Source organism: Callithrix jacchus, chromosome 14 (assembly GCF_049354715.1).
Source record: "Callithrix jacchus isolate 240 chromosome 14, calJac240_pri, whole genome shotgun sequence".
In the NCBI taxonomy this organism is placed as follows: Eukaryota; Metazoa; Chordata; class Mammalia; order Primates; family Cebidae; genus Callithrix; species Callithrix jacchus.
In genome coordinates, this window is record NC_133515.1 from 7,572,386 (window position 1) to 7,595,696 (window position 23,311).

Here is a 23,311-nt window from a genome sequence, read left to right on the forward strand (position 1 = left end):
GAAGAAAACCAGACCAAGGCAGAGTCAAACTTTCCAGAAGCAGTGACAAAGAGAACATCTTAAAATAACAGAAAGAAGACAATTGTGCACAGAGGAACAATGACAAAGATGACAGCAGGTTTCTCATCAGAAATAATGCAAGTGAGGAGACAGTGGAAAAACACGTTTAAAATACTATGCAGCCATAAAAAGAAATGAGATCATGTCCTTTGCAGGGACATGGATGAAGCTGGAAGCCATCATCCTCAGCAAACTAACACAGGAACACCACATGTTCTCACTTACAAATGGGAGCTGAACAATGAGAACACATTAACACAGGCAGGAGAACAACATACACTGGGGCCTGTTGGGGGCAGGGAGCAAAGCGAGGGAGGGCATCAAGACAAATAGCTAATGCTTGTGGGGCTTAATACCTAGGTGAGAGGTTGATAGGTACAGCAAACCACCATGGCATACCTAGGAATATAACTAAAATACCTAGGAATATAACTAACAAAGGATGTTAAGGACTTCTTCAAGGAGAACTACAAACCACTGCTCAAGGAAATAAGAGAGGACACAAACAGATGTAAAAACATTCCATGCTCATGGTTAGGAAGAATCAATATCATGAAAATGGCCATACTGCCCAAAGTAGTATGATAGATAGATTCAATACTATCCCCATCAAGCTACCAATGACCTTCTTCACAGAACTGGAAAAAAACACTTTAAACTTCATATGGAATAACAAGATTGCCATATAGCCAAGACAGTCCTAAGCAAAAAGAACAAAGCTGGAGGCATCACTCTACCTGACTTCAAACGATACTACAAGGCTACAGTAATCAAAACAGCATGGTACTGGTACCAAAACAGAGACATAGACCAATTGAACAGAACAGAGGCCTTAGAAGCAATACCACACATCTACAACCATCGATTTTTGACAAACCTGACAAAAATAAGCAATGGGGAAAGGACTCCATGTTTAATAAATGGTGTTGGGAAAACTGGCCAGCAATGTGCAGAAAGCAGAAACTGGACCCTTTCCTGTCACCTTACACTAAAATTAACTCCAGATGGATTAAAGATTTAAACATAAAACCTAACACCATAAAAACACTAGAAGAGCACTTTGGGAGGCTGAGGTGGGTGGATCACGAGGTCAAGGGATCGAGACCATCCTGGTCAACATGGTAAAACACTGTCTCTACTAAAAATACAAAAAATTAGCTGAGCATGGTGGCGTGTGCCTGTAGTTCCAGCTACTCAGGAGGCTGAGGGAGGAGAATTGCCTGAACCCAGGAGGCGGAGGTTGCGGTGAGCCAATATCGTGCCATTGCACTCCAGCCTGGGTAACAAGAGCGAAACTCCATCTCAAAAAAAAAAAAAAAAAAAAAAAAAACACTAGAAGAAAACGTAGGCAAAACCATCCAGGACATAGGCATAGGCAAGGACTTCATGACTAAAATACAAAAAGCAATGGCAACAAAAGCCAAGAAAGACAAATGGGATCTAATTAAAATTCAGAGTTTCTGTACAGCAAAAGAAACCATCATTAGAGTGAACCGATCATTAGAGCGAACTGGTCATTAGAGAGATGCAAATCAAAACCACATTGAGATACCATCTCATGCCAATTAGAATGGCGATCATTAAAAAATTGAAGACAACAGATGCTGGAGAGGATGTGGAGAAATAGGACCACTTTTACAATGTTGGTAGGAGTGTAAATTAGTTCAACCATTGTGGAAACAGTGTGGTGATTCCTCAAGGATCTAGAAATAGAAATACCATTATTGGGTAAATACCCAAAGGATTATAAATCATTCTATTATGAAGACACATGCACACATATGTTCATTGCAGCACTGTTTATGATAGCAAAGACCTGGAACCAACCCAAATGCCCATGAGTGATAGACTGGATAAAGAAAATGTGGCACATATACACCATGGAATACTATGCAGCCATAAGAAAGATGAGTTCATGTCTTTTGCAGGTACATGGTTGAAACTGGAAACCATCATTCTCAGTAAACTAACACAGGAACAGAAAACCAAACACTGCATGTTCTCACTCATAAGTGGTTGTTGAACAATGAGAACACATGGGCACAGGGAGGGGAACATCACACACTGGGACTTGTTGGGGGGTGGGAGAGCTAGGGGAGGGACAGCAGAGGGTGGGAGGATTGGGGAGGGATAACATTAGGAGAAATACTAATGGGGAGGATGGATGCAGTAAACAATGATGGCATGTGTATATCTATGTAACAGTCCTGCATGGTCCACACGTGTACGCCAGAACTTAAAGTATAATAATAAAAAAGAACATCAATAAAACACATACAGCTAAAGTCATACTTAATAGTGAAATACTGAATGATTTCCCCTTAAGATTAGAAGAGAATATCTGTATCCTTCTAATAGAAGTATATCTATTCTCACCACTCTGATTCAGAATACTACTGGAAGTTCTAACCATGGCAACAAGGCAAGAAAAGAAATAAAAAGCATACAGATTGGGAAGGAAGAAATATAACTTTTTATTTGTAGGTAACATATTATCTACATTAAAAAAAAAAAAACAGGAGATCTACAAAAAAACCTAGCACATGAAGAGGGTCAACATAGTAAACTTCAACATCCCTTCACATTAATAACTTTCTATAAACTAGGTATCGATGAAACATATATTAAAATAATAAGAGCTATTTGTGACAAACCCATAGCCAGTATCATACTGAATGGGCAAAAGCTGGAAGCATTCCCTTTGAAAACAGGCACTAGACAAGGATGCCCTCTCTCACCACTCCTATTCAACATAGTATTGGATGTTCTGGCCAAGGCAATCAGGCAAGAGAAAGAAATAAAGGATATACAGATAGGAAGAGAGGAAGTAAAATTGTCTCTGTTTTTAGATGACATGATTGTATATTTAGAAAACCCCATCGTCTCAGCCCAAACACTCCTTAAGCTAATAAGCAACTTCAGCCAAGTTGAGATTTTGTATCCTGAGATACGACGTGCAAAAATCACAAGCATTTCTATACCCAACAATAGACAAGCAGAGAGCCAAATCATGAATGAACTCTCATTCATAATTGTAACAAAGAGAATAAAATATCTAGGAATATGGCTATGAAGGGACGTGAAGGACCTTAACATCTCAAACCGCACAATCCAATCATTCTACTTCCAGATATTTATTCAGGAGGAATGAAGCCCGATGTACATGCAAAGGCTTGTATGCAAATGTTTGTAGCTGTATTTATAATAGCCCGAACCTGAAAACAACATTAACAGGTGCATGCATACTTACTGGTACTTGTTAGTAGCGTATAGTACTTATTAGTAGTTTACAGTAGAATCCAGCTCAGCAATAAGAAACTAATGAACTATTGATTCATGCTACAACATGGGTGGATCTTAAAATAATCATACAAGTGAAGAAAGTCAGAAAAAAGGAATTTCTCTATGATTTCATTTATATAAAATTATTGAAAACTGAATCTAATGTGTAGTGACAGAAAGCCATTGAATAGATCCTTGAGAATTGAGGGAGAGGGCTTAAGAAGGGTGGGCAGATTACAGTGGGGCACAAGGGAATTTGGGGTGACCAATATGTTCATTATCTTGATTGTAAGAATGATTTCACAGGTGTGAATGTCAAACTTTTCAAATGGTACGTTTTACACATGTTCAGTTTATTGTATGTGAATTATGTGTAAATAAAGCTGGCTAAAAATGGGATAAGAACAACATAACACTCTTTAGATTCTTCTTTTCCTGATACAGTTGGCTTTCTGTTAGAAGTGTTTGAAATTTGCTGGCCGTGTGCTGTAGTCCCAGGAACTTGGGAGGCCAAGAGAAGAGGATGACTTCAGTCCAGGAGCTCAAGACAAGCGTGGGCAACATAGTGAGCCTCTTGTCTCTATGAAGAAAAGGAAAGAAACTTGTTTGGAATTTGATTTCTTTTTCTCTCGTCTTACAGCACACTTACTTCTCATTTTGGCAGAATGAAGATCTGACCCTTTTAGATGAGGAAATGGAACAGGGTTACCGTGACCTGGAGAAGATACAAGAACTTTATTCCGAGTCCTTGATCATGGACTGGTGGTACAATGCAGGAAAGGATTGGGACAGCAAGTGAGCACCCCGGCCCGCCTGTCTCCCTGCACTGGGGCCTCTCCAGAGCTGGGCCTGCCCCCTGGGCCCTTGTCCTTTCGGAAATGCCTCGTGAATTTCTTTTAGTGAAAAGAGTCACATAGTATGACTAAGTTAGGATTTTTTTAAGCAAAGAGAATTAATAATTTAATAATTTTAATCATGGGCTTGAGGAGGCCACATATTTCCCTTTATGTTCTCCACACAGTGTGGACAGGTCCCCGGACCCAAGCAGTGACAACACAGATAGGAGGGCTGTGTGGGGAAGGAACTCTGACTCAGGGATCAGGAGGCCAAGGCCTGGACTTCCCTCTGTGTGACTGTGGTGGGGCCTGGACCTCCCTCCACACCTCTCCACTGCGTGGGTCTCTGTTACTTCAGCTTTAAAATAGTGGCCATGGCGGAGGGGTTTGGGATAGATGATTTCTCATGTCTGCTCCCATCCTATATTCTAATATGTTTCTAATTAGTGCTGTGCAAATCTTATTAAAATGATTTAATGTTTTCTAGATATTCAAGTGTCACAGCCTACCTTGCCTGGAGGGTGTCTTTTTTATTTGAAAGAATGATAGAAAATTGGGGAAAAATGAAAATACATTTATTAATCAGAATTTCTTATTCAACAAAATTTACTATCTTCCTATTAGCAAATTAAGCATTTGTATGGGCTTAGGGTAAGGCATGACTGTGGAATCAGTAAAAAGAGGTAAATGTTATATTGGCCATCTTATAATGAGATATTATGGCATTGTTTTTTTTTTTTTTTTTTTAATTTTTTATTGGATTATAGGTTTTGGGGTACATGAGCAGAGCATGCAAGACAGTTGCGTAGGTACACACATGGCAGTGTGCTTTGCTTTTCTTCTCCCCTTCACCCACATTTGGCATTTCTCCCCAGGCTATCCCTCCCCACCTCCCCCTCCCACTGGCCTTCCCCTTTTCCCCCCAATAGACCCCAGTGTTTAGTACTCCCCTTTCTGTGTCCATGTGTTCTCATTTTTCATCACCCACCTATGAGTGAGAATATGCGGTGTTTCATTTTCTGTTCTTGTGTCAGTTTGCTGAGGATGATGTTCTCCAGATTCATCCATGTCCCTACAAACGACACAAACTCATCATTTCTGATTGCTGTATAATATTCCATGGTGTATATGTGCCACATTTTTCCAATCCAGTCTATTATCAATGGGCATTTGGGTTGATTCCAGGTCTTTGCTATTGTAAACAGTGCTGCAATGAACATTCGTGTACATGTGTCCTTATAGTAGAACGATTTATAGTCTTTTGGATATATACCCAGTAATGGGATTGCTGGGTCAAATGGAATTTCTATTTCTAAGGCCTTGAGGAATCGCCACACTGTCTTCCACAATGGTTGAACTAATTTACACTCCCACCAACAGTGTAAAAGTGTTCCTTTTTCTCCACATCCTCTCCAGCATCTGTTGTCTCCAGATTTTTTAATGATTGCCATTCTAACTGGCGTGAGATTGTACCTCAATGTGGTTTTGATTTGCATCTCTCTGATGACCAGTGACGATGAGCATTTCTTCATATGACTGTTGGCCTCATATATGTCTTCTTTCGTAAAGTATCTGTTCATATCCTTTGCCCACTTTTGAATGGGCTTGTTTGTTTTTTTCCTGTAAATCTGTTTGAGTTCTTTGTAAATTCTGGATATCAGCCCTTTGTCAGATGGGTAGACTGCGAAAATTTTTTCCCATTCTGTTGGTTGCAGATCCGCTCTAGTGACTGTTTCTTTTGCCGTGCAGAAGCTGTGGAGTTTCATTAGGTCCCATTTGTCTATTTTGGCTTTTGTTGCCAATGCTTTTGGTGTTTTGTTCATGAAGTCCTTGCCTATTCCTATGTCCTGGATAGTTTTGCCTAGATTTACTTCTAGGGTTTTTATGGTGCCAGGTCTTATGTTTAAGTCTTTAATCCATCTGGAGTTAATTTTAGTGTAAGGTGTCAGGAAGGGGTCCAGTTTCTGCTTTCTGCACATGGCTAGCCAGTTTTCCCAACACCATTTGTTAAACATGGAATCCTTTCCCCATTGCTTGTTTTTGTCAGGTTTATCAAAGATTGTATAGTTGTATGTATGTTGTGTTGCCTCCAGTGTCTCTGTTTTGTTCCATTGGTCTATATCTCTGTTTTGGTACCAGTACCATGCTGTTTTGATTACTGTAGCCTTGTAGTATAGTTTGAAATCCGGTAGTGTGATGCCCCCCGCTGTGTTCTTTTTGCTTAGAATTGACTTGGCTATGCGGGCTCTCTTTTGGTTCCATATGAAGTTCATGGTGGTTTTTTCCGGTTCTGTAAAGAAAGTCAATGGTGGCTTGATGGGGATAGCGTTGATTCTGTAAATTACTTTGGGCAGTATAGCCATTTTCACGATATTAATTCTTCCTAACCATGAACATGGAATGTTTCTCCATCTGTTTGTGTCCTCTCTGATTTCGTTGAGCAGCGGTTTGTAGTTCTCCTTGAAGAGGTCTCTTACGTTCCTTGTGAGTTGTATTCCAAGGTATTTTATTTTTTTTGTAGCAATTGCGAATGGCAGTTCGCTCTTGATTTGGCTTTCTTTAAGTCTGTTATTGGTGTAGATGAATGCTTGTGATTTTTGCACATTGATTTTATATCCTGAGACTTTGCTGAAGTTGCTTATCAGTTTCAGGAGTTTTTGGGCTGAGGCGATGGGGTCTTCTAGGTATACTATCATGTCATCTGCAAATAGAGACAATTTGGCTTCCACCTTTCCTATTCGAATACCCTTTATTTCTTTTTCTTGCCTGATTGCTGTGGCTAGAACTTCCAGTACTATATTGAATAGGAGTGGTGAGAGAGGGCATCCTTGTCTAGTGCCAGATTTTAAAGGGAATGCTTCCAGTTTTTGCCCATTCAGTATGATATTGGCTGTTGGTTTGTCATAAATAGCTTTTATTACTTTGAGATACGTTCCATCGATACCGAGTTTATTGAGGGTTTTTAGCATAAAGGGCTGTTGAATTTTGTCAAATGCCTTCTCTGCGTCAATTGAGATAATCATGTGGTTTTTGTTTTTGGTTCTGTTTATGTGGTGAATTACGTTGATAGACTTGTGTATGTTGAACCAGCCTTGCATCCCGGGGATGGATCCTACTTGATCATGATGAATAAGTTTTTTGATTTGCTGTTGCAATCGGCTTGCCAATATTTTATTGAAGATTTTTGCATCTATGTTCATCATGGATATTGGCCTGAAGTTTTCTTTTCTCGTTGGGTGTCTGCCGGGTTTTGGTATCAGGATGATGTTGGTCTCACAAAATGATTTGGGAAGGATTCCCTCTTTTTGGATTGTTTGAAATAGTTTTAGAAGGAATGGTACCAGCTCCTCCTTGTGTGTCTGATAGAATTCGGCTGTGAACCCGTCTGGACCTGGGCTTTTTTTGTGTGGTAGGCTCTTAATTGCTGCCTCAACTTTAGACCTTGTTATTGGTCTATTCATAGTTTCAGCTTCCTCCTGGTTTAGGCTTGGGAGGACACAGGAGTCCAGGAATTTATCCATTTCTTCCAGGTTTACTAGTTTATGTGCATAGAGTTGTTTGTAATATTCTCTGATGATGGTTTGAATTTCTGTGGAATCTGTGGTGATTTCCCCATTATCATTTTTTATTGCATCTATTTGGTTGTTCTCTCTTTTCTTTTTAATCAATCTGGTTAGTGGTCTGTCTATTTTGTTGATCTTTTCAAAAAACCAGCTCTTGGATTTATTGATTTTTTGAAGGGTTTTTCGTGTCTCAATCTCCTTCAGTTCAGCTCTGATCTTAGTTATTTCTTGTCTTCTGCTGGGTTTTGAGTTTTTTTGATCTTGCTCCTCTAGCTCTTTCAATTTTGACGATAGGGTGCCAATTTTGGGTCTCTCCATTCTCCTCATATGGGCACTTATTGCTATATACTTTCCTCTAGAGACTGCTTTAAATGTGTCCCAGAGGTTCTGGCACGTTGTGTCTTCGTTCTCATTGGTTTCGAAGAACTTCTTTATTTCTGCCTTCATTTCGTTGTTTACCCAGTCAACATTCAAGAGCCAGTTGTTCAGTTTCCATGAAGCTGTGTGGTTCTGGGTGGGTTTCTGAATTCTGAGTTCTAGCTTGATTGCACTATGGTCTGAGAGGCTGTTTGTTATGATTTCAGTTGTTTTGCATTTGTTGAGCAGTGCTTTCCTTCCAATTATGTGGTCAATTTTAGAGTGGGTGTGATGTGGTGCTGAGAAGAATGTGTATTCTGTGGATTTGGGGTGGAGAGTTCTGTAAATGTCTATCAGGTTTGCTTGCTCCAGGTCTGAGTTCAAGCCCTGGATATCCTTGTTGATTTTCTGTCTGGTTGATCTGTCTAGTATTGATAGTGGAGTGTTAAAGTCTCCCACTATTATTGTGTGGGAGTCTAAGTCCTTTTGTAAGTCATTAAGAACTTGCCTTATGTATCTGGGTGCTCCTGCATTGGGTCCATATATGTTTAGGATCGTTAGCTCTTCTTGTTGTATTGATCCTTTTACCATTATGTAATGGCCTTCTTTGTCTCTTTTGATCTTTGTTGCTTTAAAGTCTATTTTATCAGAGATGAGAATTGCAACTCCTGCTTTTTTTTGCTTTGTATTAGCTTGGTAAATCTTCCTCCATCCCTTTATTTTGAGCCTTTGTGTATCCTTGCATGTGAGATGGGTTTCCTGGATACAGCACACTGATGGGTTTTAGAGTTTTATCCAATTTGCCAGTCTGTGTCTTTTGATTGGTGCATTTAGTCCATTTACATTTAGGGTTAGTATTGTTATGTGTGAATTTGATACTGCCATTTTGATGCTAAGTGGCTGTTTTGCCTGTTAGTTGTTGTAGATTCTTCATTATGTTGAAGCTCTTTAGCATTCAGTGTGATTTTGGAATGGCTGGTACTGGTTGATCCTTTCTATGTGTAGTGCCTCTTTTAGGAGCTCTTGTAAAGCAGGCCTGGTGGTGACAAAATCTCTGAGTACTTGCTTGTTCGCAAAGGATTTTATTTTTCCTTCACTTCTGAAGCTCAGTTTGGCTGGATATGAAATTCTGGGTTGAAAGTTCTTTTCTTTAAGAATGTTGAATATTGGCCCCCACTCTCTTCTGGCTTGTGTTTCTGCTGAGAGATCTGCTGTGAGTCTGATGGGCTTCCCTTTGTGGGTGACCCGACCTTTCTCTCTGGCTGCCCTTAGTATTTTCTCCTTTATTTCAACCTTGTTGAATCTGACGATTATGTGCCTTGGGGTTGCTCTTCTTGCGGAATATCTTTGTGGTGTTGTCTGTATTTCCTGCAATTGAGTGTTGGCCTGTCTTGCTAGGTGGGGGAAATTTTCCTGGATGATGTCCTGAAGAGTATTTTCCAGCTTGGATTCATTCTCTTCGTCCCCTTCTGGTACACCTATCAAATGTAGGTTAGGTCTTTTCACATAGTCCCACATTTCTTGGAGACTTTGTTCATTCCTTTTTGCGCTTTTTTCTCTGATCTTGGTTTCTCGTTTTATTTCATTGAGTTGGTCTTCGACTTCAGATATTCTTTCTTCTGCTTGGTCAATTTGGCTATTGAAACTTGTGTTTGCTTCGCGAAGTTCTCGTATTGTGTTTTTCAGCTCCTTTAATTCATTCATATTCCTCTCTAAGGTATCCATTCTTGTTATCATTTCCTCGAATCTTTTTTCAAATCTTTTTTCAAGGTTCTTAGTTTCTTTGCATTGATTTAATATATGATCTTTTAGCTCACAAAAGTTTCTCATTATCCATCTTCTGAAGTCTAATTCCGTCATTTCGTCACAGTCATTCTCCGTCCAGCTTTGTTCCCTTGCTGGTGAGGAGCTTTGGTCCTTTCTAGGAGGCGAGGTGTTCTGGTTTCTGGTGTTTTCCTCCTTTTTGCACTGGTTTCTTCCCATCTTTGTGGATTTGTCCGCTGGTTGTCTGCGTAGTTGCTGACTTTTCGATTGGGTCTCTGAGTGGACACCCAGAGTGTTGATGATGAAGTATTTCTTTTGCTTGGTTTTCCTTCTACCAGTCTAGCCCCTTCGCTGTACGACTGCTGAGGTCCGCTCCAGACCCTGCTTGTCTGGGGTGCACCTCTAGCATCTGTGGCGCAGCGTGGGATGCTACCAGTTTCTTTTTCTGTTATCTTTGTCCCAGGATGATGCCTGCCTAATGTCAGTCTTTTGGATATAGAGGGGTCAGGGAGCTGCTTGAGGAGACAGTTTGTGCTTTATAGGGGCTTAATTGCTGAGCTGTGCGCTCTGTTGTTCATTCAGGGCTGTTAGGCTGCTATGTTTGATTCTGCTGCAACAGAGCTCATTAAAAAACCCTTTTTTTTTCTCAAATGCTCTGTGTTGAGGGGTTTGGGCTTTATTTTTGGATTTCCGATGAGGTGTCCCGCCCAGCTAGAAGGCAGACTAGCCACTGTTTGGCTGCCGAGGCTCTGCCCTGCTGTTGTGTGATTCGCCCTGTTCCTGCAGGCTCTGCTGTGGTCTCCGCCACACCCTGCGGCGGAGTCTCTTCATTGTAGCGTGTTGCCTCTGCAATGGCAGGCTGCGTCAGCAGTGGGCGTGTATCTCAGTAGGGACGGGTTGCCTCGGCAACAGCTGGCTGCATCAGCAGTGGGCGTGTATCTCAGTTGGGGCAGGTTGCCTCGGCCACGGCTGGCTGCGTCAGCAGTGGGCATGTATCTCATTTGGGGCGGGTTGCCTCAGTAGTGGTGGACGCCCCTCCCCCACAGAGCGTCTCCGACCGTCTGCTCGGGATAGTTTGAAATCGCGGTTTTGTTCGTCCCACTGGGTATCCCAAACGATCTGTCCCTGCAATCCCCTGGGCTGGCCTACTGTCCAAGTCTCGTTCAGTCTCAAGTCCAGCCCTCTCAAGTCTCAGGTTGCCGGTTCAACAGGGCACCCGGACAAGCGCGCCCTGTGGGGATTGCTGGGTAGGGCCGGCCGCCGCCGCCCCAGCTGCCGGCTTCGCCAGGCAGACCTACTGCCTGGCGTCCCGTGTCTTTTTTATACTTGGGAGTTTCCCCGTTCTGTGGGCAACAAAGATCAGTCTGGAAATGCAGCTCTGACTCACCGTTTGTGGATTCAACGCGAGCTCCGATCCTGGGTTGTTCTCACAGCGCCATCTTAAGTCCTCCCCCCGGTGAACTTTTTTTAAGAAAAAACTAGATATCTGGGTTTGTACAATAATTAAAATGATTCTCTTAATTAAGGACTCATGCTGAACTGCACTGCCTCTTCCCTCTGCTCAGCGCTCCCTTGCATCCACCCCTGCTAGTTGTGAAGAGCTCATTCTATGGCATTGTTTTTTAAGTATTTGGGAAAGCACAGACAGAGCTTCTAAACTTCAAACATTTGAACAAATAAACTAAGAATTAAGTCAATGAGAAGCCTTTTATTGAGTACAAAGCATGCAGTAAGAGAACTGAGGTCCACAGACGAATGTTAGCCTGGTTCCTTCTGCCATGGGGAGCACAGTGCAGGCACAGACCCACAGAGGGCTATGGAACCCAGGGCAGGTACTCCACAGAGGCATTGAGGGGCAGTGGTGCAGGAGGGAGGGCACACGTCACAGTGTTGGAGCAGAAGGTTGCTCTAGAAGTTTTCCTTTCTATGATTGCAGTCTTCAGAGCTTCAGAGAAACTCATGTCTGGGAAAACACACAAGCATTTCTGGAATCCCTCCATTCTCCAGAATGGTTCCCTGTGGTCTTGTGCCAGCATGGGAGGTCCAAGGCAGGAGTTCCTGTCTCTGGCTTTTATAAGTTCTTGCTGGTAGACACTTGGTTAGAGAATGGGTTTCTGCAGTGCTTACTTGCTTATAACCGGCTTTCCCTCCTATTAATCCTCATGTCAGCCCCATGTAGTCACTATATAGGTGTTCAGGTGACATTTCCTGCAGTTGATAGATGAGGAAAGTGAAGAAGTTTAGAGAGGACTGAGTGACATGACTGAGGTCACAGAGCCGGGAAGGACCAGACCTGTGATGTGGGCTGTATCTTCTGACTCGAAGGCTGGGCCCCGTCCACTCTTCTGCATGGGTCAGGGATAAATGACTATTTTTATATTCACCCAGATGGGGGAAGGCTCACTTCTTTAAGTTTGCAGTGTTCAACATGAATGTATTGACTTAACTCTGCCTTCTTGATGAAAATGTTCTTTTCTCTCTCTTTTTTTGTTCTTTTAATCTAAACCAAAACAGGCATCAAAAAGAAATCTGTTCTATGGTTTCAACCCTAGAAAAATGTGCAAAGCCTCAATCGGATGTCAGTTCAACACAAACTTCATCCCTGAATATGTTGAAGGGACAATGGGGCCTTTCAGATCAAAAGGTTCAGAAAAAGAAAGTCCTCCATGCAGGTATCAGTGAACAAAACGGCTTGACTCTTTTGCTGGTTTCTCTTCAAGGCAAGAAGATAGAATCAACCTAAACCCACATAATACTTTTAAAAAGCACTAAACCTATGTGTTTTTAAAATTAATATTTTTATTAAAATAATTATACATTCACATGATCTAATGTCTACTTACCCTTCATCCTCTTTTCCCCAATGGCAACATCTTGCAAAATAATAGTACAACATTGACACCAAGATATTGATATTGATACAATCCACAGGTCTTATTCAAATTGTCCCAGTTTTACTTGTACCGAGAGAGAGAGAGAGAGAGAGAGTGAGTGTGTGTGTGTGTGTGTGTGTGTGTGTCTGACAGTCTGTGTTTAGGTCTCCACAGTTTTATCACGTGTAGGTTTGTGTTTCTACCACTAGAGTCAAGGTACAGAAGAGTCATCACCACGGGGATCCTTCATGCTGCCCTTTTATAACCACACCCACCTTCCTTGCACACTCTTCCTACAGCTAAAATCAAGCTAAATGGTGAAAGACTGAATTATTTCCCCCTAAAATTGGGGAAAAGGATGCCTACTCTCACCATCCTATTCAACATAGCATGGGAAGTCTAGCCACTGCAACAAGGCAAGAAGAAGAAATAAAGCCAGAAAGGGTAGAGAGGAAGAAATAAAACTGTCCTTATTTGCAGATATCATATTGTCTATGTAGAAAACAGCAAGGGATGTACCAAAATTAGCTACTGAGTTGAGCAAGGTGTCTTACTACAGGACACACAAGAACAATTGCATTTTGATATGCTAACAGTGAACATGCAGCAACCTATATTAAAGTCATCCATAATTGCTCCAAATAAAATGAAATAACATGTAACAAAGTATATGCAGAATCTGTATGCTGAAAGTTATATAATTCTGCTGTAAGACACTAAGGATGACCTAAATAAATTGAGACACCATGTTCATAGATTGAATGAATTGGTGTGATAGATGACAATTCTCACCTCATTTATCTATAGGTTTAATAAAATTCCTAATAGAATCCCCAAAATGTGTGTATAAACACATACAAGCATATTTTAAAATATGTACAGAAACTTCAGGTTCTAGAATAGCTAAAATAATTTTGAAAAAGAGAATGAAGTTGGAGAAATCACTGTACTGGATATTAAGGCTTACCGCATAACCATATCAATCAAAACAGTGTGGTATTAGCAGGGGAACTGGTGGAATAGAGCCTAGATTTAAACCACACAAATATACCTGAATGCTTTTGACAAAGGTGCGAAATTAACTCAATGGAGGTAGTATAGCCTTTTCAACAAAGATGCTGAAACAAGATCTACAGTCAAAAAAGGAAAAGAAACTTGACCTTAACTTCACGTGGACCATGGATTTAAATGTAAAACAGAAAACTATAAAACTTCTAGAAAAAAATTAAATTTTTATCCAGTTGAGGAAGATCCACACATTTCTAGCTTTCTGAGAGTTTTTTTTTTTTTTATCATTAATGGATGCTGGATTTTATCAAATGCTTTTTCTATGTCAGTTGATGTAGGATTTTTCATCTTTAGTCTATCAAAATGGTGGATGACATCAATTGACATATCAATTGATATATACAAGGAAGCAGCCTTGTATATATCGGAATATTTCCCTCTTAGTCTCAGTGCATAATTCTTTTACTACATTGCTGGATTCCATTTGCTAGTATTTTGTTGTGGATTTTGGTATCGAAGTTCACGAAAGCTATTGATCTATAGTTTTATTTATTTATTCTTTTTTAGTACTATCTTCATCCAGCTTTGGTATCAAGCTACTACTGTCCTCACAAATGGGTTGGAAAATTGTCCCTCCTTTTCTATTCCTGGAAGAAATTGATGTAATTCTTCTTTGAATGTTTAGTAAAGTTATCATGGAGCCATTTGGGCCTAGGGACTTCTTTTCCAGATTTTTTATTATAAATGCAATTTCTGTAATGCTTTTAGGGATATTGTCCATTTCATCTTGGTTGAGTTTTGGCAGTTTGTGGTTTTTGAGTAATTGGTCTATTTTTTCTAATTTATCAAATTTTTGAGGGCAGATTTGTTTACTGTATATCTTTGTTAGCTTTTTAATGGCTGCAAGATCTTTAGCAATGAACTCTATTTCATTTTCAATGTTAGTGCTTCGATCTCTCTTCTTTCTTTCTTACTTTTTCTATGTAGCTAGAGGTTCTTGCTTTTCTTTCTATCTGTTCATTTGTTTCCAGAGAATGTGTAATTGTTGAAGCGCTTCCTTTGGTGTTGGCATCATGCGTTTGCTTTTTCTGATTCAAGGTATGATTGTTTTTCTAGTTATTGATATGATGGGTGGTTTTTGGTAGTATCCTGGACATTTTGTCTATTATGTTAGGAACTCTGCATCTCATTTAAGTATTTTATTTTAGAAAGTAGTCACCCTGTTTAAATTTAGCATGTGGGCCTTGACCTACTTTTGTGGGCTGTGGTTCTGATGGCAATTTAATTTTCACGGGCTCAGTGATATTGTTAAATATTTTGGTGCTTAATTTTTCTGGTGTTTCTGGGGCTCCTACTGGTCCCTGCTGGTGCTGCCTCAGCTGGCAGCAGGGATCCCCTCAGACCAGGATGTTAGCTGTCTCTGAGGGGAGAGTTGCAGCAGCTTCCCCCAGTGTTGTCTCTAGAGTGTCCCCATGTTACTGGCAGGGAAAGAGGGCCTTGAACCCACAGGGCCCAAGAGGGTTCCTGGAATGGGCCACTAACTGGAGATTGGCCCCTCCTGCAGGATCTGTCCACATGTTCCTGCTATCTCTGTACAAGGGAGCAGCGTGTTACATGGGAACAAACAGGTTTCCCACACTGGTCCCTTGTGTGGCTGCATCCCTTTTTCCAGTCCTGCCCGCCTGCTCCAGTGAATCTGAGTTTTGCCAGAGTTGCTACTTGTCTTAAACATTTTAATGGCCTATTGTCACTGCCACCATTTCACTTAGATTCAGGACGTTTGGTATTGGGAGACAATCAGATGCTGAGTTTCTGTTTTGTTTCCATTTGTGATGTTGAGGACTGATGAAATGCCATGATGATCCCACAGAGTCAGGGGAGGAGCTAAACGCTTGAATCCACTGCCAGACAAATGTTTCATTCCACATTTGCGGCCTTTGGGAATGGTATTTTTTATGTTTGAAGACATGGGGAGCTAAATTCATTTTCATTTGGCTCACATAAATCAGGTTGTTCTGCCTGGCAGTGTTGGTCAAGGTGGCCTGCCAGTGTGGACAGCAGCAGGAGCTCAGCTCTCTGATTTGGATTGTTACCTTTCTCTCACAGACATAGCTCCTAAGAAAATTTAGCTTTCTTAGCTCCTGGGTACAGAGACAACCAAGGCAGGGCTTACCCTTTCGTTGCCTATAAAAACAATGATTACATATAGCACACTCCTTCTCTATGCACGGAGACCACTGGTGTTACTTTTCTGTGAGAAAGATACCCATTTGCAGATTACTAGCTAATCTTCACTCTATCTAATATCTTGTAGGAGACGGTAAGTCTTCTCCCGGTGAGAACAAAGACACATTTCATTCACGAATGCTGACATAAAGCCTTGGTTCTAGGTACTTCTAAGGCCTCTAAATTATGAAGTACAGACTACACTTACAATTAGTGTGGTTTATGTTATCAAATATAAAAACTAGTCAAGATGACCCAGTGCCGGCTCATTGTCCTCTAAAGCCACAGATTCAAGGTCAATATTTGCTAAGTTGTCATTTGCCTGTAGAAGGAGCACATCAGAGGTTAGAAAATAACATAAAAATCTGATTGGCAATTGCGGTGGGCAGAATTTCTAGAATGGCTTACCAAAGATGTCCTACCCTAAACCCTGCAACCTTTGAATATGATGAGACGTCACTCTCATGACCAGGTTATGCTGACCTAGACGGGGTTATCTAGGTGGGTCCAGTGTAACCGTGGGAGCCGTGAAAAGCAGGAGCTATTTCCAGCTGGTGGAAGAAGAGAAAGTCAGAGAGATTTAAATCACAAGAGGAATTCAATGTGCTATTCCTGGCTCGAAGATAGAAGAGTTGTGTGAGAAGTAATATGGGTGCTTTAAGCAGCTGAGCGAGGCCCCTGGGTTACAGCCAGCAAGGAAATGGGGCCTCAGCCCTACAACTGCAAGGAGCTGGGTTCTGCCGACAGCCTGAATGAGCACGGAAGCTGACTTCTCTGCAAGAGAGGCCCAGCTTGAATTCAGATAAAGGGAGCAGGGCATCCCGGAGCATTCAGTTTGTGGCAGGTTGGGAACTAAGGTTGCATTCTTACTTTAAGGAGCTGATAAAATAGTTGTATGTAAAATATCTCCTTCCATCCCCAATTCCTTTAACTTCTCCCTGTGATACCAACAGAATCAACCAAAACCAGCCTGCTCAGAAGCCAGATGTCCTCCCTCAGGAGCTCAGCTTGCAGTGAAAGGAAGGATGGCCTCTCTAATGCCAGCAGCCGGAGGACTGCTCTAAATGACAAAGGCAAGCCAGAAAGAGTCTCTGGTCAGCCAGCCTCCCTTTCCCCAGTGTACCTGTTCCAGAAAGGGCTGGGTGTAGATATGTTGGGTAAATCATATTTTAAAATAAGCCCAGGTTGCTTCCTATTCAAAGGAATCCCTTCTAAGTCAGGTCTGCCTGCATTATGACCTGGGTTTTCTGAGAGCTGGCCTTGTGCTTATTGTGCCTGGGTATTTAATACACACGTGGCTCACATAACTATGGTCCTGCTGCTGGCCCTCCATGGTTTGATTTTGAAACTGTCATTTTTCATAGTTGGTTTATTTTCTTTCCTTTATTTAATGCATGTTGCTATCAGATGAGCCCCTCTCTGCTCCAAATTGTCAGCCTTTTGGGGACTGCATATGAGGAAAATGTGATTTTTTTCACTCAATTTTTATTACTATTGATAAAATTATTAATCTTAAAGTAATTTTTTTGAAAAGTTTAATGCCTGTAATATTATTCTTATGTTTCAAATAGTTGATAAATTAAAAATACCAGTTCAATACACACATACATACAATCCCCTAGGGAGTAGGAAGTGGCTGAGTGGCAAATATACACCGGTGGCTCCTCAGTCATAGTTTAATTGAACTCTGCTTTCTTCAGTGCTGATCTGTGTGATGTCTTTTCCTCAGTTTTTTTTTTTTTTTTTTTTTGAGACAGGGTCTCACTCTGTTACTCAGACTGGAGTGCAGTGGCAGGACCTTGGCTCACTGAAACCTCTGCCTCCCCAGTTCAAGTGATTCTCCTGTCTCAGCCTCCCAAGTATCTGGAATTACAGGTCCCAGATAATTTTTGTATTTTTAGTAGTAATGGGGTTTCACCATATTGGTCAGGTTCGTCTCAAATTCATGACCTTAGGTGATCCACCCACCTTGGCCTCCCAAAGTGCTGGGATTTGGGCCGGGCACAGTGGCTCATTTTCAGTTAACCTGCCACATTTCCTAAGTGGTCTACATGCACATGCCTTAAAGGGCTTTTCAAATGATGATTGGGATATGATTTCTTAGTTATTTAACTAGCTCACGTACAACAACACGCCTCCTTCTGAATGTGGCTCTTTCAACAGATATCCTTTTTCATTTATAAATACACATTTATATAAGGATATATTTAAAACCCCAAATATTAATTTGAAAATTTGAACGTACAACTAAACAGGACCTAACAGGTTGTTTGGTTTTCTACATAAGCTGAAGAACCACAAAACAATCTATCAGAAATGAAAATGTTGATCAAGGCTCTCTTGTGTAATTTGGAGGAATCTCAAAGGTTGATACTGAACAATCATCGGTTAACGGTGTTTTTATTGAACACCTTTTAGAGTTGTGTGTTTTCCAAATGAAAGAATGAATATGTCTCGTTGTCTCAAAACAATGTAGTGCTATATTTATCCATGCATTGGTCTGTAATTGCAAAGGAAACTTGCCTGAGAGCCTGCTCTGACACATCAAGATATGTTCTCTGAAATGTGGTCCATTTATGAACTCTCAGTCACAGCTGGACCCCGACAGGTGTGATCCCTTTGCATTTTATGTAAAACCCATATATAAGGAAAACATAGAACTGCCTTCCCCTTCCACAGACAGAAGCATCCTGCTGGCTGAGGAGTGTCTGGATGACCAGTCATCAGAAAGGGTGACCCAAGAAGGAAGCCAGGTTTATGACTACGAGTGAGTTATTTAATTTGACGAAGACAGTTCTGTTATGCTTTTATTGGTTAATCATTAAATTTAAAACACCACCTCATATTCTTAGTTCTTCAGATGTGTCTTCAGAAAACTGGCTCAAGACCTATGGCTTGGTTGCCAAGAAACTCACCCTCATGGATGCCTTGTCAGTGGCGGCGGTCCCCCACAGCTCCACCTATGTTCCCGTCCTGGACAAGCATGTCATGTCTAAGGTCTTTGATGAGGTAAACCGATTGTCTATATGTCCCTACTTGAGATCATTTTCATTTTCTGCTCCAATGAAAAGCAGTCCAATTTCTTATATGGTTGTAACAGAAATGCATTTTAGCCATTGGGGGAAAAATTATTTGCAAAGGCAGTAAAAGGGAGAGAGAGACTCTCTTAAGAATTTGGGTGTGGTGGTTAATGCCTTTAATCCCAACACTTTGGGAGGCTGAGGTGAGCAGATCCCTTGAATTCAGGAGTTCGAGACCAGCCTGGGCAACATTGCAAAACCCTGTTTCTACAAAAAGTACAAAAATTAGCCAGGCATGGTGGCACACACATGTAGTTGCAGCTACTTGGGGGACTGAGATGGGAGGATCTCTTGAGCCTGAGAGGTTGAGGCTGCAGTGAGCAATGATTGCCTGGGTGACAAAGCGAGATCTTGTCTCAAAAACAATGAAAATAAAAATTCTCTTTTTAAGCTGAGAGGAAACTGACCTTTGTTGGATTGGTACTTCATGGTTCATTAATAATGGATAGAAGTGTGGGGATGCAGAAATGTTTGAAAACTCTAGGTCAGAGTCGTGAGTGAACATCAAGTATCATTCCTTATGAAAGGAAAGGGAGGACTTGGAGAGATTATGTCCTTCCTTTCCTTACCTTCTCTTCCTAAATTGAGTGGCATCTTTTGCCTCAAAAAGCCTTCAAAGGAAAAAGTTAAGAGGGCAAGTGAGCAAGCCACATGCTAGCAAAAGAACCACCAGACTGTCCTAGGCAGGTCCCAAGAGGGCGTGGTAGGTTAAATGTGGAGGAAGGTCAAGGAAGTATTGAAAACTTAGCACTGAATTTGGCAACAAGGAAATGCTCATCTTTACAAGAATAATTTCAGTGGAACAGCTAATCTCAGGTCAGACTGCAGCGGGATGAAGAGCACCAAAAAAATGAGAACATGAAGACTGAACCTCAGTGGTTCCTGGCAAATACAACAGCAACTAACGATTTAAATAAAAACATTTCAGTCTTTGCAGTCACTGAATGGAAACAATATCCTTAAAAGACCTGTCTCCTGCTGAAATCTTTGCAGAGGAAATGATAAGATGCTTGGGGTTTGCTTTATAATAATTGGGGTGGTGGGAGTGGGGGGGGTGGGGCAGGGGAGGAAGTAGATAAAATAGATTGACCGTGTGTTGATCGCTGTTACATTTGGATTAAGACTTGTTGAGGAGGGTAGTTTTACTATTCTTTCTGCTTTTTTGTACATTTGAAATTTTCCATAAAAAGAAGTTGAAAAGATCAAAGGCAGGAGAAAGTTTTTTTAAAAAATAACTGGCCTTGAAATAGCTGAGATTTGATGTATTGGAAGAAGCAGACAAATTGGTGAATTTTTTTTTTATTAGCACATTTAAAAAATTATCACCCGTGGTGGCCCACCTGCCTCCTAGTTAGGCATGACTAGTGACTCTCCCTCCAGAGGCTGTGTGTGTGTTCTCCTCTAGGCTGGTTCCTGGCTGCTTTGTCTCAAGGTGAGTGGTCCTGTCCCTGGCTATTACCCTTGGGATTGGCAGATTTGATTTATACCTGATTAGTCAGATATCAACTCACAGATATCACTCAGATATCAAGTTCAGATATCACTTGAACTTGACTTCTTCTAGAAGCAACAGAGAGAAACTGAACAGTGATATATTTCTTCTAGGGGGTTTGGGGATAACTTCTTCATATTCTCTGCAGTTATATTCCTATTCTTGAGTTTTATTTAGGACAAAATATGTTTAGTGAACTATACTTGGAAATAGAATTTTCTTGGGCTTATTATGCCTCCTTCTAAATGTCCCAACAACCTGAGCTAGAGTGAAAAGTAAAGTTCTTGAAAAAAATATGGTAGGGTAGGGAAACAGAAGCATAAAATTCAAGGAAGAACCATAAAGGAAAGATTTATAGGCTGAGTAAGAAAAAATGTTATTTTGCCTAAAAACATATGTATAGAATAAAGGCAAATCTCAGAAAAATACCTGTAACACATATGACAGACAAAAAGGGTCATAAAGTAATATCTTACATTGTGTGTCAGTATAAATCACTGTGTGTGTATGAATTTGTGTTCAGTCTGCAAACACTCTGGCACACACATCCATATCATAAGGGAATGAGAAAATGATAAATACCCCACTGGAAAATTTAGGAAAAAAAGAAAAAAGTCAAAACCATATACGAAAATATTTAACTTTACTGGTAACCAAATATATGCACTTAAAAATACAAATTGAAAATCAGTTAGATACCACCTCCCCCATCAAATTGGTGAGGTTAAAAAGTACTGATAAGCAGTAATGGCAATAAGGGTGGAATGGACACTTACATTTTGCTAGTGAGAGTATAAATTGGTGCATTCTTAGTGTAAAATGTTCAGAAGACTTAAGGGCTTATATTTACCCCAGTAAATTAATGTATTACTAGGAATCTGTGTAAGGAAATAATTAGAGATACTGAAGAATATGTGCAGAGGATAATACTGCTGCCTTATAGCCAACAATAGAAAACACCACAAATTCATATAATGGAATGTCATACATTCGGCAAATATCTCATTTCTGAAGAATAAGTAATGACATGATTGAAAGCCCTCATGCTAAATGAAATATGCTAAATGAAATAAATCAGAGTATATAGTATGTTAGAAATTTGGTTGTACATGTGACTGATCCAGACATGGTACTTTTTCTTTCCCTCCCTTTTTTCTTTTACCAAAATGTTAACAGTTTAGCATGGTGAGATTGTTGGAGAGGTTTGGTGGGTTTTTTTGTGTTTTTTTTTTTTTTTTTTTTTGAGACAGAGTCTCACTCCATCATCAAGCTCCAGGCTGGAGTGCAGTGGCACGAACTCGGCTCACTGCAACCTCCGCCTCGCAGGTTCAAGCGATTCTCCTGCCTCAGCCTCCAGAGTAACTGGGATTACAGGCACACGCCACCATGCCCAGTTAATTTTTTTGTATTTTTAGTAGAGATGGAGTTTCACCATGTTAGCCAGGATGGTCTTGATCTCTTGACCTCGTGATCCGCCCACCTTGGCCTCCCATGGTTGTTTTTTTAAATGTACTTTAAAATTTTTATTCTAATACTTGAATTCTGAACATATATTAATTATACACTGAGAAAAATATTAAGAAAAGCAGACCTGAAAGCAAATAATAAAATAATGTAAATGTAATGGGAACTTAATTTTTAATTGGCTACTTTATTTTTATCTGATAAGTAATATATGACTAATTCTGAGTATATGAAATTTAAACAATACTGAAGTCTTTAGAGGAGGCTTCTCTCACAACCACTCCAATCCATGAAGGAAACACATTGAATAGTTTTGGAATTTCCAATTCTTCTTCTACATACGCATGTCAGTATGTGCACAGATAACACATTTATACATAGACACATAAGAACTTTAATAAGCATGAATAAGATAATACCATATATATTTACTATTTTTGTACCTATTTTAAACATTTTGTCTTAGAGTTCTTTTCACACAGGTAGATGGTCTCATGCCTATAGTTGCAAGGTTCTTCCCCATTATGAATGGATATTTACATTGTGTCCTTCCTTCCCCTCTTACAAACATTCCTGTAACAGGTTTCTTTGCACATAGATTTTTGGGCACATGTATAAATCTGTCTTCAGAATAAATTCCCTCAAGTCAGATGACTGGACCCAAAGGGTATGTACATTTTAAATTTTGGTAATTCAAATCATCCTCCAGATTCATTGTACATTTTTACTAGTATATCTCCACAGACAGAGTAAAATAATACTCTCTTCCTAAGAGAAACTCTGTATAATACTTGGTAATCATTAGTCCAAGGTGTATAGAAATGTTTTGAAAACCCTGAAAGTAGTATGCAGACATAAGATCTTTATTCAGCCTGTTCTTTCCTCATTGGCTCATATGCTGAAGAAGCAAACTTAATATTCAGTTCAACATTTAAAAACTGTTTCTCTGAGAGGCATATGATATATCTATACTCTATGAATAATAATATGCCTACTCTGAGGTTGTTATGGGGTTAAAAGAAGTAATGCATACAGTGGAAAGTACTTAGTAGGCACTTAAAAGGTTGGCTTTCATTATAAACTTATTTAATACATTTAAAGGCCTATTGTATGCCTGTGTTGTGCTCTGCAATACAGTGCCAAAAAGGAAAGCCAACATTTCTCCCTAAGCACAACGGACAGTCTCAGGAAGAAATAAAAATGAAAATGAGTGAAGTTCTAGTTCAATGTGACGAGTGGGAAGTGCTGAGTGAAGATGCAGAAGAGAACCCTAACGTGGTTTTAGTTGCCACAGAAGGTTTGCCTT

At 40.4% G+C, this 23,311-nt stretch overlaps 1 protein-coding gene across 1 annotated transcript in view; it reads left to right on the plus strand.

The window, feature by feature from the left end:
- The window catches only part of VWA3B (von Willebrand factor A domain containing 3B), a 254,011-nt gene that overhangs the window by 157,433 nt on the left and 73,267 nt on the right, over positions 1 to 23,311 (plus strand). The window contains 5 exon segments of the mRNA XM_078348699.1: positions 4,007 to 4,137; positions 12,377 to 12,534; positions 16,923 to 17,042; positions 18,649 to 18,736; positions 18,822 to 18,978. Coding sequence (XP_078204825.1) covers positions 4,007 to 4,137; positions 12,377 to 12,534; positions 16,923 to 17,042; positions 18,649 to 18,736; positions 18,822 to 18,978 — 654 coding nt within the window.